Raw genomic sequence first — 17677 nt, 5'->3', positions numbered from 1 at the left:
ATAAAAATACAGTTTATAGTCACCTATATTACCATAACCTTTTAACTTTAAACAGTAAAGAAAAAAATGGATCATAGAAACCTATGCCACTTGTTCTTGAAAATGTTTTATGGGGTGGTCTTAACAAATACTAAACAAATTATTTAATTTTATAATTATTTAATTTATAATTTGTACTTTTTTACATCAAATAAATAAAAGTAACAATGTAACTTTTACTCAAAGTACATTTTAAATTAAGTACTTTTTTACTTTTACTCGAGTAGATTTTTAGATGGGTACTTTTACTTAATTACAATTTTTCAGTACTTTTTCCACCTCTGCATAAAACACAAAACACAATGTTCTCCAAATTGATTAATATCAAGTGACATTCAGTTATGAGGATGAATTTCTATTTGTGTTTCCTTCACTTCTTCATACTTTTCTATTTCAAATTCAGCCCAAACACAATATGGAATATATTAAAACTCAAACTTCAAGCAACTTAAAGTTTTAAGGAAAGCACAAAACCCATACAAAGCCCAAGAGATGGCAGCCTGGGGAGAATCATTACCCCACTGATGTTAAGTGAAAGACAAAAGGACACGCCCAATATGCAAATAGTGTGATCAACCTCAGGTGAAAACCCCTGCAGAATTGCTTGGTAGACCCTGTTTAACTAAAGAGTGAACCCTAGCAAGTGCTAATGTGATGGATTCACAGTAGTGACCCCTCAGCAGACCCAGCTTGTTTTCAAGACACCTCTCACCAATAGCACAGCAGCACACGCACACCCTCCTTCATGCCTTTCTCTACTTTTATTCTGGAAAACAATATGTATATATTTTTACCTCCGTATATATTTTTAAGTGGCTACTGCAGTTACTGCAAGCTGGTAAATAAATAAATGATCTCTCATTAACAAAGGACAGAAAACGAAGGATAAACGGAGCCCCGTGTAAATCTCACCCAACTTTTAACAGAGGAGCCAGAAATAGACTCAAATATTTAACTACGACCTAAAACAATCGATTCTTCACTAAAACATATTTTAATATGTTTCATAGACGTAGTTAGAGCAGAAATTTTAACCTAAAATATGTTTTTAACTATTATTTATTAATAAAACCAGGAGCTCAGCACCGACTGCTGGTGAGGGACGGTGGCTCAGAAGGATCAAACAGCGTAACTGCAGTTCACCACTTACCAATAGGGGCCGCCAAAACTCCATTTTAGAATATTAAAGAGTCTAATTTTATGAAATTCACTTAAAACAAAGGGATTTTCTTACTCTGTTACACAAAGTAGTTGGAAAGTTTGCTTACCTTCCTTCATTTCTTCATACTTTTCTACTCCAAATTAACAGCTGCTGGTGAGTTAGATTCATGTAAAACATAATTTACACAAGTTAATGATTTTAGTTGATCTTAAAGTTTAGTCAGCAGAATTTACAAAACACTTTTCATAGAACCTAAATGAGACCAACTAATAACACAAAGTGATTTTGTTATAAAAGTGAATTTTGTGAAGAAAATTACATTTTTGTGAAAAAATTATACACAGATTATACTTCATTGACTCAATTTGCTTTCCTTAATTGGACCAAACAAATTCAGCTAAACTTAAATCAGACCACCTAAAAAAAGTTTAAAACTTTTCAATGAATATTGGGGGTTTTAGGTCAACTCAAAGCTCATACAAAGCCCAAGAGAAGGCAACCAGTGGAGAATGACTGTACACTGATGGTAAGTGAGAGGTGGGAGGACACGCCCAATATGCAAATAGCATGACCAACATCAGGTGAAAACCCCTGCAGAATTGCTCAATAGACCCCGTTTAATTAGAGTTTTAATAAACAAGTAGTTGGCTTGGCCTCAACTAGGGTTAAAATACAATTTGTACATTTTGCCAACACAGGTTATTTAGTCAGACCAAAATTCTAGAGTTGCCAGCAGAACTTAAACTTAAAGGGTGGGTCTGTGGGCAAGAGAAGAGTTAGAACAAGTATGTATTAACACCTACCCTCTAGTGACACGTCTAAAAACCTGTATGTAAATGTGGTGTAAATAATGTCGACATCAACGTATGTATTAGTATATGTTTGTATGTCTGTATACCTTTCGAGTATCTACATACCTGTTTAATTAGTATGGCCCAATTAAAGAAGGGGCAGAGCTACAGGTTTTAAAAGCCTTGTAAAGAGTCTGCAAAGGGAAGCTGTTTTGAGTCAGCCATGCAGCTGAAGTTTCGATTGCATATTCTGCTGTAAGACCAGATTAGTTGGTTAAAGAGCTAGTATTTGCAAGTTGAGAGTCATGTGTGTATGATCAGATTTTGTACAGTTTTTCTTTTTCTATTTTTGTGAATTTTGGTCATTTAAATTATATTATATAAAGTGAAATTTAGTTATGCGAATTCCTTCTTTCATTCCTTCCTTCCTTCTCTTCCTTCCTTCATTTCTTCATACTTTTCTTCACCAATTTGACAGCCCCAACACTATAAACATGAAAATTCAAAATTTCCAGCAGCTTTCAGCACTCACTGTAAAAAGCTAAACTTAAAATTGTTCTCCTTAATGTGCTTTTTTAAGTCAGCTGAACAAAACATATTGAATTGCACCATAAACTATAGCAAACTAATCACCTCAACTAACATTAAGTTTCTTGTTAAAAGTTGGTTTAACTAAATCATCTGTGTTGCAAAATTTACAAATTGTAATTGAACTCTAGGTGAGGTCAAGCCAACTACTCTGCACTACTGCACATGCTCAGTTTTACTCTTTACTTAAATGGGGTCTACTGAGCAATTCCGCAGGGGTTTTCACTTTCTTTCAATTGCTTAAATTAACAAAATGTATAGTGTTGTGCTCATTATGTGAATCTGATTTATGTAAAACAGGATTGATACAAGTTAATCGCTTTAGCTGATCTTAAAGTATTGTCAGCAGAACTTACAAAACACATTTCATAAAACTAAACTAAACTAAATGACACCAACTAACAACAAAGTGCTTTTTTAGCAAGATATGTAGTTGGACCAATTTATTTGTATTTGGTTCACAGATAATATTTCATGGATTCACTTTATTTTGTTTAGTTGGACCAACATTCTAGGGTCAGCTGCAACTTAAAATGTGCATCCCACTTAAACTACACTAACAAAAAAAAAAAGTTTAAGTTGGTAAGAATTCAAACAATTCAGTATAGTTTTTGCAAACTCAAACTCAAAGCATATATAAAGCCATGGAGAATAACTACACACTGATGGTGAGTGAGAGGTGGGATTACACACCCAATATGCAAATAGCGCGACCAACATCAGGTGAAAACCACTGCAGAATTGCTCAGCAGACCCCGTTTAACTAAAGAGTCAAACTGAGTATGTACAAAGTAGTTGGCCTCAACTAGGGTTCAACTACAATTTGTACATTTTACCAACACAGATTTTTTAGCAAATAATAATGCAGACAAACCAAGTCTCCCTGATGCCCGCGAGTCACATATAATCTCCCGGAATTCAATGACAGGACGCTGACAATTTTAAAACGCAGCACCCCCACCACCCCCCCCCCCCCCAACCCAAACCCCCCCCCCCCCGCCCACGATTTTAAAACGCATCCACAACACCCCACGTGAATATTTGAATGGTTAAAGGTTGGAACAATCTACTACTACTACAGCTACTTTTTTATCTCTGGCACTAACTCAGCACTCCTACATTCTATAACTAAATAACCTGAGATAATCGAACAAAGATTCACACACTGGATGTTCAGTAGGTTATATCACTTAGGGACTTTTTCATGATTTACAGTAGAGTGCTGCAGGAAACTTTTTACACAGGGGTCTGTGACTCACATACAGAAACAATGAGCTCTGAGATAACTTTCTAAAATAGTAGGATAATTTATATCGACACAGGAATCTCACAGATCTGTTGATTCTCTCATTCCAAAGGTCACAAAAACACATGGAACTTCCTGGATGAATGAGGGAGGGATGGTACTACACTCTCAGAGGAGCAGGAAGAACTGTATACAGTTAATTACCCAACGGCAGAGAGAAAAACGAGGAGGAAAAGCAGGTAAAACCATACTGTTTATTTGTATGTTAGTAAGAGCAGGATTTAATCACTGAGCTGTAGTTTTTTAATTACACAGTAAATTTGCCTTTGTTAAATGAGCACTATTATAGTTTTCACCAATTGCTAACACACTAAAATGACATGTACAGCACAATTATATAAAATTATTTAAACTGAAACACAGAGGGTATAACCTCTTCACAAGTCTCCGACACTCTAAACGTGCTTTCTGCTTTAAACACATTTTACACACAGCTTTAGAAAAAAAAATAAGATACTTCTTCAGTTTCTGAATTAGTTTCTCTGATTTTGTTATTTATAGGTATATGTTTGAGTAAAATGATGTTTTATTCTATAAACTACAGACAACATTTCTCCCAAAATCCTAATAAAAATATTGTCATTAAGAGCATTTATTTGCAGAAAATGAGAAATGTCTAAAATAACAAAAAAGATGCAGAGCTCTTACAATGCAAAGAAAAAAAACTCATATTCAAGTTTTACGAGTTCAGAAATCAACATTTGGTGAAATAACCCTGGATTTTAATCACAGTTTTCATGCAGCATGTTCTCCTCCACCAGTCTTACACACTGCTTTTGGATAACTTTATGCAAAAATTCAAGCAGTTCAGTTTGGTTTGATGGCTTATGATCATCCATCTTCCTCTTGATTATTTTCCAAAGGTTTTCAATTTGGTAAAATCCAAGAAACTCATCCTCTTTTAAGTGGTCTATTATTTTTTTCCAGAGCTGTATATTTACATATATTGTTGTTCAGTCCAATTAAAATATCTCCGCTGTACATTAGTTGCCCTGACTTGTTCTGATGAAATATGAAGAATTACAGCAGCATATGTGTGTGTGTGTGTGTTTGTGTTTGTGTTTTTTCAAAACATTTTCTGTGCGTAAGAACATTTTGAAGAAGTTTCTACAATTTGAACTATTTTAATATTGTGGCAAAGCTTAACAAAGATAAAAATGTCATGATCTATGGCTTCAATAAATATATGTTTTTACGTTGAATTCAGATTATTCTTCTCCCCTTTAAAGTTACAGTACTTTTTTGGATATACCAAGTTATTGTATTACAGCAAGAATATGGATATTTATAAATCATTTTAACCTCTCGAGACACTGTGATATTATATAAAAACATTACATTTCTGCTTCTCTGCACCAGGATACTTATTTTCTTTTAATTGTTAAGTCTTTGGCCTCATATGGAGACACTGCCTGTAGCTTCTAATTAAGAACAAGATGGCGGGTCAAAATTCCAGTCAAAAGTTTCTATAGCCAGTTTAGCGAGAAACATGGGTCAGGTAAAAATTCTCATCCAATTCTATGTTTGAAATACATTTGTTTATGTACAGTAGAAATATAAAATTTTGTTTTTGGACTAATTGTGTGCTTCTGATCTCAAATTGCAAGGATCATTTTTTTAATGTTTAAGTAAATTACTGTTTTTAATATAAATGTAATTAATATAATTTCCACCAACTTAATCAGAACACAAAATATATTATAGTATATTATTTTCTTTATTATTTATATCAATTGCTTTGCATAATAATTCTACTTTGAATGTAATGGTCAAGTGAATTAAAATTGTAGATTTGTATTTAGTCTTCTTTTTTATCATTCAGCATTTTTTTGAATACTCATAGAAAATAAGATAAAGGAAGAAAATCTATAGAGTGAACGGTATTCTGAGCACAGCCAACAATGAGTTACTGTAGCTCAAAAAATGAGATTTGTTCTGACAGCTTACAACACAAAGGCCAAACAATTAATACAAGTTTACCTGAGGTAGCCCTACACTGATGGTGATTGTCACAAAATGGGGGACACACCCAGTATGCAAAGATTATGCCAGAAGCCAATGGAATAGAAGCTGCCAATGGCAACAGACTAAACTCAGTTATTATAAGTTGGTTCAACTCAAAGATCTCCATTTGAATGTGCCCACAAATGTTCAGCTAACTCAATTTATTAACTAAGCTAACTCAATTTATTTCAGTTCAAGCAACTTTTGGGTTTACAGTGAAGCAATAGTCCAGGTCTCAGATGAGATTATAATGTTGTAATAACTGAACCAGATTTCAAGTTTCATTCGTTTTGGTGCAATAGAGTAAAAAGCAAAAATAAAAAAGGTAAAATAGTTCATACAACAAGAAACATGGTTCTTAAAATGACCAAATACGGAGCATCACCTTCATTAATTCACATGGCTAAAATTCATTACACAGGCCACCGCATTTTGGCAGTATTCTCAACAGCCTCAACAGCCCAGCTGGTATTAAAGAATGTCCACCACAGTCATCCCCACCAATAACATGGAAAACAGCTTCATCATCCTGACCCAAGTGATACCAGCACAATCAGCTCCATCTGGAACAGGACAGAACGGACCAGAGCCTGGAGCAGGATTCTTCACCAGGCCATTATCCACAACCACAGGACATGACCAGGACCGCTTCAGCCCAGGCCAAGCCAGGAGTTTCCTCAAGAGAGAGACAAAAGTCCTCGGGGTGAGATGTTTTACTGACTGACTGGAGTTTCATACATAATAAGAGTCCTTGGGGAAGTGTTGACTGATTAGAAAAATGGAATCACCTCTAAACTGAATAGTTAACATACTATTCATCTTGGGATGGTCAGTTGTTCCTGGATTTATAGTTTTAACCCCTTAACAATCGGGTGTTTTTGTATATTTTCTCTATTTCTAAAGATATTACTTTTTTATTGTATCCTCTATCGAATTTGTATTCAAACATTACATAAAACGTTTGATAAGATAACATGGGAATTCCAAGTGTTCCTTATTTTACTGCAGAGGAAAAAAAAAAGTTTTTTTGTATCACCTACACTTGTAGCCTTTATACGAGCCTATACAGGTCTGTTACCTGTGATTGATAAATCATCATCACTACAGAAACTAAGACTACAGAATGCTCTAGATTATTTATATATTTTTGTACATGCTGAAACATTACCATAAAATTACAGAAAATAGCTGAAACTAATTTAACAATGAATTTGTGTAAAATTATAGCCTTTCCTTGTATTTCTGTTCTCTGTAATTTTACAGTCAAAGTATTGTAATTGACATTAAAAGACTTATATCTGAAGGTTGACATATAAATATAAATAACGGTGTAATTATGTTTTTTGATAAAATTATTTAAACAATGAACAGCATGAAAATGTCAAATTGCATGTCTTTTGAAGTAAATTGAAGTTTAAATTGAAGAATTTAAATTTACATATTAACAATAGATAATTAATGTGTAAATGTAAAGAATATTTCAATTTTTTGTGGCGAGCCCTGAAACTTAAATAAACAGTAAAACTGAAGATTATATCTGTGTTCCATTTGGTTTTAAAATGTATGTTACTTCTTACTACTTTACTGGTCTGTATTTTTACACCAAAGACTGTGTTTATATATCAGTGAGTGTATTTTTGAACTGAGACCCCATGAATTAACATTCAAACCCCTTAAAAAATTTACAGTTGAGTTAAAAAAAACAGAGGATTTTTGTCATTTAAATTTACAGATTTCGAATGTTCTTTTATAGAAGATTTATTGAAACAGATGTTTTTACTGTGATTTTCAGGTATATTCTTTTTTTTACATAAAATACAGAAAATTACTTTTTTTTCCTACGGTTATTATTTTTTTTTTTTTACAGTGATCAATTAATAAAATAATCTGGTTTTGCCCCCTGAGAACATCATCTAGCATATCCTCTGTTCTTCCTCCCACAGACGGTGCAAATTATGATGGGCATAATGTCATTTTTGTTTAGTATTGTCCTACTCTATGAAACCTACATGTTGCTGTTCACACGTAGCTTACACGGATTCTGGGGATCCGCAATCGTAAGTCTTGTCCAGTTTTCATTTATTTATATGTTTATGTTAATTACAGTAGTGTAAAAGTACTGACTATCTTTTTACCCCCTCTTGCATTTCTCTAGTACATCTTTGCTGGAATTCTGTCTGTGGTTGCAGAGAATAAATATCATCCTCAGTTGGTAGGTACATCTTACACATCTTACTAATAGTAGTATACACAGGGGTTGGACAATGAAACTGAAACACCTGTTATTTTAGTGTGGGAGGGTTCATGGCTAAATTGGAGCAGCCTGGTGGCCAATCTTCCTTAATTGCACATTATTGCACCAGTAAGAGCAGAGTGTGAAGGTTCAATTAGCAGGGTAAGAGCACCGTTTTGCTCAACATTATGTGTAAAAAAAAAAAAAAAAAACGACACTAAAAAAAAATATATATATTATATATATATGAATAAAAACGTTCTTATTAAGTCGATTTTATTACCGATTTTAAAATTCTCTGTGTTTTAAGTTGGCCTCTTTAAGCCACTGATGGTGAGTGAGAGGTGGGAGGACACGCCCAATATGCAAATAGCTTGACCAACATCATGTGAAAACCCCTGCATAACTGCTCAGTAGACCCCGTTTAACTAAAGAGTAAAACTGAGCATGTGCAGTAGTGCAGACTAGTTGGCTTGGCCTCAACTAGAGTTCAACTACAATTTGTAAATTTTGCAACACAGTTTATTTAGTTACACCAACTTTTAACAAGTAATTTAATAATGTTAGGTAAGGTGTTTATTTGCTATATTTGCTATTTAAGCTGACTTAAAAACCACCGTAAAAGAACAATTATAAGTTTTTATAAATTATTTTACTGTGCATTTTGTAGTTACTTTGCTCTCCAAAGGTATTGAAACAAGGGAAGCCAATGCCTTTATTTCTGCTGTACATTGAAAACATGTGGGTTTAACATTATGACAAAATGAATATTAGAGAAAAGACCAACATTTCAGCTTTCATTTTATAACACCTTTTGTGTGAACCCACCCTCATTACCACAAACTCTTGATTGCAGTTGTTGCTGTTAAGAGTGGAGCAACGTTATTCACACTTTTTCACACACACTGTAAACCCAGAAGATATCTTTGAGTTGAACCAACTTTGGCAGCTTCTTTTCCATTGGCTTCTGTATCAATCCATTTGCATACTGGGTGTGTACAACAGTTTCTGACTAACACTCACCATCAGTGTGTAGTGATTCCCCCTGGGCTACCTTAGAAATATATCACCTTCCCCTTTAGTTTAAGATGTTTAAGCAAACCAGCTGCCTTGAAAAAGTTAAGTAAACTCGGCTTATCCGGTCTAACAATATAACAAAAACTAAAAAGTTAAATGAACTTTGGGTGTAATAACTTGATGTTTTAAGTTATGCTAGCTTAAGTTTTTATTGCCCATTTCTAAACTTTTTTAAGGCAACTGGTTTCCTCAAATTTTTAAGTAAATTCAACTAACAGTGCAGAGCCATGTAGGTTTGTTTTTTAATTTAAAAAGTGCATTTTTGGTTTACTTATGTTGTCTTTGAGTAATATTTAAATTAATTAAATGAACTAAAACATAGAAGAATGACAAACATGCAAAAAGGAAGCAAAAAAAGAAATCATGAAGACTTTTTCACCCCACTGTATATATCGTCGCTGTCCAATGAAAAACACTTATCTCCAAAACAGCAACTTAACAGGAGAGAGAAAAAACCTTGTAAACTTTCAATGGAAGTCAATGTAAAAAGAGTTTATTTTAGGTAATTTTGAAGAGTTTCTATTGGTCCGTTCATCAAGGATTTTAGGCACAGTATAAGGGACAGTTTGTTTGTTCAAATTATGAAATAAACTAAAAATCGATGATATGCTCTGTGTTTTTTTGACCTCTCTCAGGTAAAAGCCTTGCTGATAGTGAATGCCGTCAGTGCTGTGACGGCAGGAACAGCTGTTGTTCTACATTCCTTGGACATAATGTATCAGTCAACCAACATGCCATGCTATGATAACAACTGCAACTTATATATGGTGTGTGCAGCATCTGATTACAACAGACACACAGTTACAGCATCTTCTGCGCACATTGTTTGGTCCCAGTATGTAAAAATTGCCTCTAATAAGTTAATAAATGTTAATAATTACATGTTAATAATTTATGTACCATATTTTTCGCACTATAAGGCGCACCATATTATAAGGCACACTATCAGTAAACGTCTATGTTCTGGTCTATTTTTATACATAAGGCTCACTGGATTATAAGGTGCATTTTAAGAGACACCATATGGAACTATAATTCAGCAGTTCTTGCTGCTGGGTGGTGGTGGGGAGGGTTAGCTAACTAAGTTAAGTAAAGCTAAGCTAAGTAAAGAAAACTGTAGTAAACAAGACTTTATTTTAAAGTCAAATGAGCGCTGGATGTTAATCTACACAGATTTCTCTCCTGAAATACGTAAAGCACATCTGTTTATTTACGAACAGCAAAAGAGCTAGCGCAAAGCGTGGTTAGTGGCTAATGCTAATAACAGTTCTGTCTGGGGTTAGCAGCAAGCTACAGTCCGATAACACTCACCTCTGAACGGCGAAAGAGCTAGCGCTTAACGTGGTTAGCAGGTAATGCTAATACTGCTCCAGTCTTGAGTTTGTGCTGGAGAACTAAACTGAAACTCCTGTATAACTCTGTATTTCAGTGTTATACAAAGTGGTTTTAATTCTTAAAACCTGACTGGTAAAATTCATACATAAGGCTGCACATAAAATACAGTATATAGTTTATTAATGGGTAAATACTGAGTTATTAGAAATACTTATAAACACTTATAAAGTGGGCCTGATTGTTTTCATTTGAATGAAAAATAATATGAATTAAAATTAAAGATATAGGTTTCTAATAATAACTAAATTAGCATTTGTTCACTAATCTTTTGCAGAGGAATGGGTTCAGTGGAGCGCTTCTGGTTTTCTCTCTGCTCCAGTTCATCGTCTCTATCTGCATGCTACTGTTTGGTTTAGATGCTTCCTTCTGTGCAGAACCAACGGTATGTAATCCAAATGCAGCATCCAAGACAATTATTGTAACTTTAAAAACCTGTACTGTGTTTGTGTGCATTAGATCTGTGCATTGGCAAGAACCTGGTGATACAATACATATCACAATGCAAGGCTTATAATTTAATATACAGACAGCAGATGCAAGTCATCAAACAGAATATTAACATATTAGTCTTCAAAAACCTCCAAAATACTTAAATGCAATCCAAATGCAGTTTTTTCCCATTGCGTTGCAGTTCTCAGTGCTTTGCCAGCACTTTGACACAGTTAACAGTGCAGAAAATAGTAACTTGCTCTTATAGCCAACAACACATCTGCCAGGCAAACAACCATTATATAAAATATCACTAACTACCCAATGAAATTTCACAAAGCCTCACAAATACACACAAGTATATACTATTTTATTATAGCCAAGACAAATGTTGTGATATATTGCAATACTGTCAGAGGGTTGACTTGTTTAAGTCAAATTTTGTTGTAGTACAAACTGCTGTAGTGTTAATCTAAGTAAGAGATATGTTTAATGTTACGCAATCAGAACAGTGACATCTAACAACACTACTGTGACTATACACAGAAATAAAATACTCAGTGGCTCTACTTTTTCAAGTTTGTTCAACTTAACTTCTCAACATATTTTGCATATTTTTAAAGACCTGCCAATACTGCAGGCATATTACCAGAACAGCCCCAAAATAAGTTTTGCAGTGCCAAACCAACATACTGTAACACTAAAAACAAGAAACAAAGGTGACTTGCTCTTATAGCCTAAAACACTGAGACCTAGCAACTAACACATAGATCACAATTATGCCTAGGTAGCTTTGGGCAAGAGACAACACATAGATGGTAAGTAAGGGAGAGACCACACCCAATATGCAAATATATTGTGCCAGGAGCCTTATGGGAAAGCTGTAAAGAAACATTGTAAAAAAGGGCATTGACACGTGTAGTAAATTAAAGTTGTTTAAAATCACATTTTTCATTGGCTAAAAAAACATTAAGTTTTCAGGTTGAAGTTCTTTGAACTCATTTTATTGAGTTGTACTGACCGACAAGTTCACTGAACTTGATAATATTAGTTATTCTTGCTTAAACACTTTTTACAGTGTATTACTATACTACTAGTGGTTTAAACTCAACACTAAATGAACCACTGTCTGAAACCAAAACTCTAAAAAGTAATTCTGTTTTTTAGTCAGGAGAAGTAATATTATTAAGTTGAGTGAACTTACCAGTCAGTACAACTCAAAAAAATGAGTTCAGAGAACTTTAAACCTGAAAACTTAAAAATGCTTCTTAATAAGGCTCCTGGCACCAAATATTTGCATATTGGGTGTGGCTGCTCCCTTACTTACCATCTTTGTGTTGTCTGTTGCCCAAAGCTAACTTATCCTGGGTGTGCAGTAAGGTAAAATATGTGTGGTTTGCCAAGCCTCAGTGTTGTAAGCTGTAAGAGCACATTAACATTATTGTGTGTTCCTAGTTGTCACAGCATTATACTGTCAGTATTGGCAGTTAAATAATAATAATATACTAAATATGAATCTAGAATATCTGTGTGTGTATGTATATGTGTATATATGAATATATATATACTAAATAAACTAAATTATTTAAGTCCACAGAGTTTGAGAAAAACTATTGAGTTAATACATTTTTTGTTGTATGAACAAAAAACAATATAAAATAATCAGATGCTTTAATATGTAAAATTAGTAGCATTGAGGTCAATTTTTTACATAATTATAGACAAATGATGTCTTTTTTATTTGGGAGAATTCAAAATTATTGAACTGTCCCAATCTAAAAAAAAATAGCTTGCACGGAGTAAAAATAATCAGGTTGAATCAATTTTTTTAAATATATTGAGCCAATGGCAAATATTTAGTGTGATCGATTACTTCAATTTTTTTACATTTAGCCAATGTTGTATGGAAAATAATAATTAGAAGTTTATACTGTGTTTTCGAAAATTGATACAGTATTGCAAAACTAAAAAATAAAACTTAAAAAGTGCTTGTTGAGTCCATAAAAAATGTGATTTGGTCAATTTTTAGTAAACTACACGTGTCATTGCTCTTTCTACAGTGTTGATTCATACATTTATGATTCATATATTTGCATATTGGGTGGGGCCTCTCCCTTTTTTACCATCACTGAGTTGTCTGTTGCCAAAGCTACCTTATGGTGAGCATGCATTACTGTAATATATGTGTTAATAGCCAGGCCTTAGTGTTGTAAGATGATTCATTTGTAGATGCTTAATAGATGCAATCAGCTGAGTGACTTAACTGAATTAAATCCAACTGAGCTTTAAGATTAAAATACATTGTTTTTTATTGAGTTTAACAGTAAACGTCACTCAAGTTTTGACAATTTAGGATTAGATTTAGGGTTAGATTTAAGGTTTAGTCAAAGGTTTTTGTCAGGGTTGGATTTTAGGGTTGATTCATGGTTGAAGTTAAAGTTAGGGTTATCCTAGGAGTAGGGTTAGGTTCTATAGAGAATCTTTTACATTTGACTAGTCAAGAGTCAAATTCAGGCAAATTCAGTTGAATGTTATTTTAATGGTAGTTGAGCATCTATTAAGCATCTATAACAAACCATCTAAATAAAGTGTTACCCATTACTTTCTTAAACCCTTACTGTGTATTGCAGGTATGCACTAGCAGCCAGTTACCAGCATATCCGACATGCTGTTCACTGAATAACCCCATCTATTTGCACAGAAATGAAGAGGTGAGTTATATGTCTTTAAACTGCATTTGGTTTTAGGTTGTGAATAAAATTAGCTTTTTTATGGAAGTTTGCTATTAATTTATTTGTCCTTTAAAATGAGTTTCCCTCTGAAATGAACAGAAAATGTAAATTCCACACTGAACATGCAAGGAAAGAGAAAAAAAAATAAATAAATAAATGATGAACAGAAACATACTTTTGATACATATGTGATAATGAGCAAATTTGAAGCTATATATTTTATTAAAGACGTCAATCTGAACTAAAGCTGGGTGCACCTTCTCTACCAATCAGCAAAGTGTGGACCATCTGCTGGTCACAATGGACCAGTTTAAAAACCATTGACTTTACTTAACTATTAACACTAATGTCTCGTCTCAGTTTAGACCGTTAGACCATAGTTATCTCAACTTCACCATGGTTATAAAGTGTCATCCTTTTCCAGAACATGTTCGTGATCAGCAATCCCAACATGGACGACTCACTGCTGGCACGTCCTCCACCCTACGACAATACTGGGCCTCAGTTCCAGCAATGAGTTCATCCCCCCCTCCCCCCCTCCCCCCCTCAAAAAAGTATTATCAAGTTGATTGAATTTAATGTCCAGTACAACTCGATGCTTTCTACAGTGTTGGTTCATACAGCTTTCCTATAGGCTCCTGGCACCATATATTTGCATATTAGGTGTGGCCTCTCCATTACTTACCATCTTTGTGTTGTCTGTTGCCCAAAGCTACCTTATCCTAGGCATGCTTCAGTGAAACATATGTGTTGATTGCATGCTCTTAGTGTTTGAAGGCTGTAAGAGCAAGTTATTTTTATTCTGTGTTTCTTGTTCTTACAGTATGTTGGCTTAGAGCTATAGCATCTAATCTTATGCTGCTGCAGTAGCAGTTTTTTAGAAATGTGCTAAATATGTTGAAAAAACAAATGATACATATATATTTATTTTGTTTGCTAAATGATTTCATGTTTTTCTTTTTTGCTGATTATTTTAATGTAGTGAAAAACTACTGAATTATGTATGTATCTTTTCTTATGTTACAACATCTTAAACTCTCATACTATAAAAAAATAAAACTTTGGGTCTACAAAAAAATGGTTTGCAGTAGACTTTCATTTTTAAATAGCATGAACTTAAAAACTTTCACCATCAACAGATCATCAATTTTTACATTAACTGCACAAAAAAACTATCTACATAAATCAAACTCCCATAATGAACACAGCATCACATTTTTAACTGAGAATTCATGACTATTATTTATCTGTCAGTCATATAAGCATTGCAGTAATACAAATATGACCAGCTGGACCCAGACAGAATATAGCCTATACATATACAGCAACAAAAACACAGTAACTAGTAAAAGTTAAGAATCTTACAGCCTTCAACACGAAGGCCAGGCATTATTGTATAACACATATGTGAATACTAAGAGAAGCAGTCTGTGGGAAATGACTACATACTAATGGTGAGTGAGAGGTGTGAGGACACACCCAATATGCAAATAGGGTGACCAACATCATGTGAAAACCCCTGCATAATTGCTCAGTAGACCCTGTTTAACTAAAGAGTAAATCTGAGCATGTGCAGTAGTGCAGAGTAGTTGGCTTGACCTAAAGTAGAGTTCAACTACAATTTGTACGTTTTGCAACACAAAAGATTTAGTTACACCAACTTTTAACAAGAAACTTAATAATGTTAGTTGAGGTGATTAGTTTGCTGTAGTTTATGGTGCAATTCAATATGTCTTGTTTAGATTAAACAATCACTTTAAGAGAACAATTTTAGGTTTTTACATTTTTTAGTGTAGCCTGTAATTACCAAAAATTTATTTATTAATCTTGTTGATTTACTCATATAATGTATTCTCTAAACATTCTCTATTGTTCCTATAATGTCAGTTTTGTAAAGTTGTCTTAATAAAGTCAAACAATGTCAATATTCAAATATTCAACAGTATGATCAACTTTATTCTGTACTCTGTAAAACTACTTTTATATTTTAGTTTAAAGGAATATATTTAGTCTGGGTTCGTCAGGAAAGTGTGTTGAAACAACACTTCCATTTGTTATGTCACTACAACTCAATAAAACAATAAATAAAAATCCTGCCAAATTCATATAACATATATATATATATATATATATATATATATATATATATATATATATATATATATATATATATATATATATTTTAAAAAGCAGAAAGTAGAAAGACTGAATTATACAATATACTTTAATTTCTCCGACATGACACCTTTATAGTGAAAGTAAACAGCCTTCTTAACTATCAATGCACGTCAGTGTTTCTATTGGATTTCTATTGGTCCATTCATCATGAAATGATAATGCATAAACAATGGCCAGATTCCCATTAGGCCAAATCTCAAGAGAACTAAGAACTATAGTTCATATAAAATCACTCATACAGTTATACTCAATTTACTAGAGGCGTCAGCACTTGTGACTTCTTCCTGTACACAGATCAAACACTACCTTTGGTCTGTAGCAGTAAATCTGTAAGTAAGTCTGATACATGTCTGGATTATACATTATAAATTGCTCGGGTGGAGTTTTAGTATATGACTTCAGGCTCTTCCATCTAACACAGCTTGTTTACATACATGTCCTATTATGTTATACAGTTATATTTTAATTTAGGCTATTTTATTTGTTGTCAATGACTGAAATAAAGGAATGACTGTATATTATGATTATATGCAGCAATACCATTTTGTTACCTCTATAACTGAAAACTACACATTAAAATTATGAAGGTGTTCTTCTTTTTGGGTGGCTACAATTTAGCAGCTGTAAAGTGATAAAACTGAAATATCATACCATTACAACATTATACTTGGAAAAAACTACTGTGTAATTGTTAATTTTAGCTGAGATAGCTCCATGCAAACAGGTTTCCTCCTGGGATAATAGGGCAAGACATTCTCTGAGGTTTACAGGGAGGGAATGATGGGAAACAAAACAAGCCTATGAACAAATATTCAGTGCTTCTAAAGTTGTGATCTACAAAAAGTAAAATCATCCCTTAATGACTGTAATGACTTTTTTTTTTCAAATTAAGCTTCTCCACTTTTTTAAAAATAGAGTTTCCTTATGAATTATGCCCTTTCCTGTATTCTGCTGTTTTTTTTAAAGATTGTTAAACACCTGTATCTAATTACAAAAGTGACTAAATTCAAGAACTATTTTAGAGACAGATTAAAGAATTCATCAAGTCTTCATTTAACTAGTCCAAATATTCTTCAGCCTGTTTTTAAACCCACTGCTGTGCCTGAGATAATAAAGTTAAAGTGGAACAATTCATTAATACTGACTTTAAACGTGTGTTAGGTTTTGTCTGTTTTATTTAGTGAATACCCTATTTTGAGAATACCCTAATGTTGCCCTATTTTAATGTTTAGTTGAACATTCACAATTTAAAAGCATGTAACAAATAAATACGATTTTTAGCCAAAACTTGTACAAGGCTAATGTTACCTCCTCCAGTTTAACTCAAATGCATTAAGTTGTAGTCAACCAGGAAGACCTGGAGTGCACTTTTAGTAATATGTGTATTCTCCTATCGATCAAGTGGTATGGATTCTTTAGCGATGCAATAAGAGCAGCACTGAGGGAACTAATATTTTATGATAAATGTGGTGTTGGTTCCCCCATATGATTCCATATTGTCTGAAATATTTCAAAGTTTAAGGAATGATTTCATAGTGTCAGAAAAATTGTCATACAGTGAGACCCTGGTTTACTGTAAAATTAGCTAAGGAATTATGGAGAGTTTTTTTTATTATAATGATATATTTTTATTCTATAATGTCACAGTCACATTTTAATGATTGAGTATTGTTTGAAAGATTCCATTGTTTACAGATAATTTCCATTTTGTAACAGGGGTTCCTTAAAGTCATAACTAGTCTA

General features: G+C 33.4%; 1 protein-coding gene across 1 annotated transcript; it reads left to right on the top strand.

The window, feature by feature from the left end:
- Positions 1-3959: 3959 nt before the first annotated feature.
- Positions 3960-15689, top strand: LOC111190341 (membrane-spanning 4-domains subfamily A member 12). Its single transcript, XM_022664082.2, has 8 exons — positions 3960-4065; positions 6312-6593; positions 7834-7947; positions 8046-8102; positions 9836-9967; positions 10870-10977; positions 13655-13735; positions 14181-15689. The coding sequence occupies exons 2-8, from the start codon at positions 6369-6371 to the stop codon at positions 14271-14273; spliced, it is 810 nt and encodes a 269-aa protein (XP_022519803.2). The 5' UTR covers positions 3960-4065; positions 6312-6368; the 3' UTR covers positions 14274-15689.
- The last annotated feature ends 1988 nt before the right edge of the window (positions 15690-17677 follow it).

This window comes from Astyanax mexicanus, chromosome 5, assembly GCF_023375975.1.
Source record: "Astyanax mexicanus isolate ESR-SI-001 chromosome 5, AstMex3_surface, whole genome shotgun sequence".
Lineage (NCBI taxonomy): Eukaryota > Metazoa > Chordata > Actinopteri > Characiformes > Acestrorhamphidae > Astyanax > Astyanax mexicanus.
Note: the sequence above shows the minus strand (reverse complement) of the source record. Positions and strands in the feature narration are given on the sequence as shown.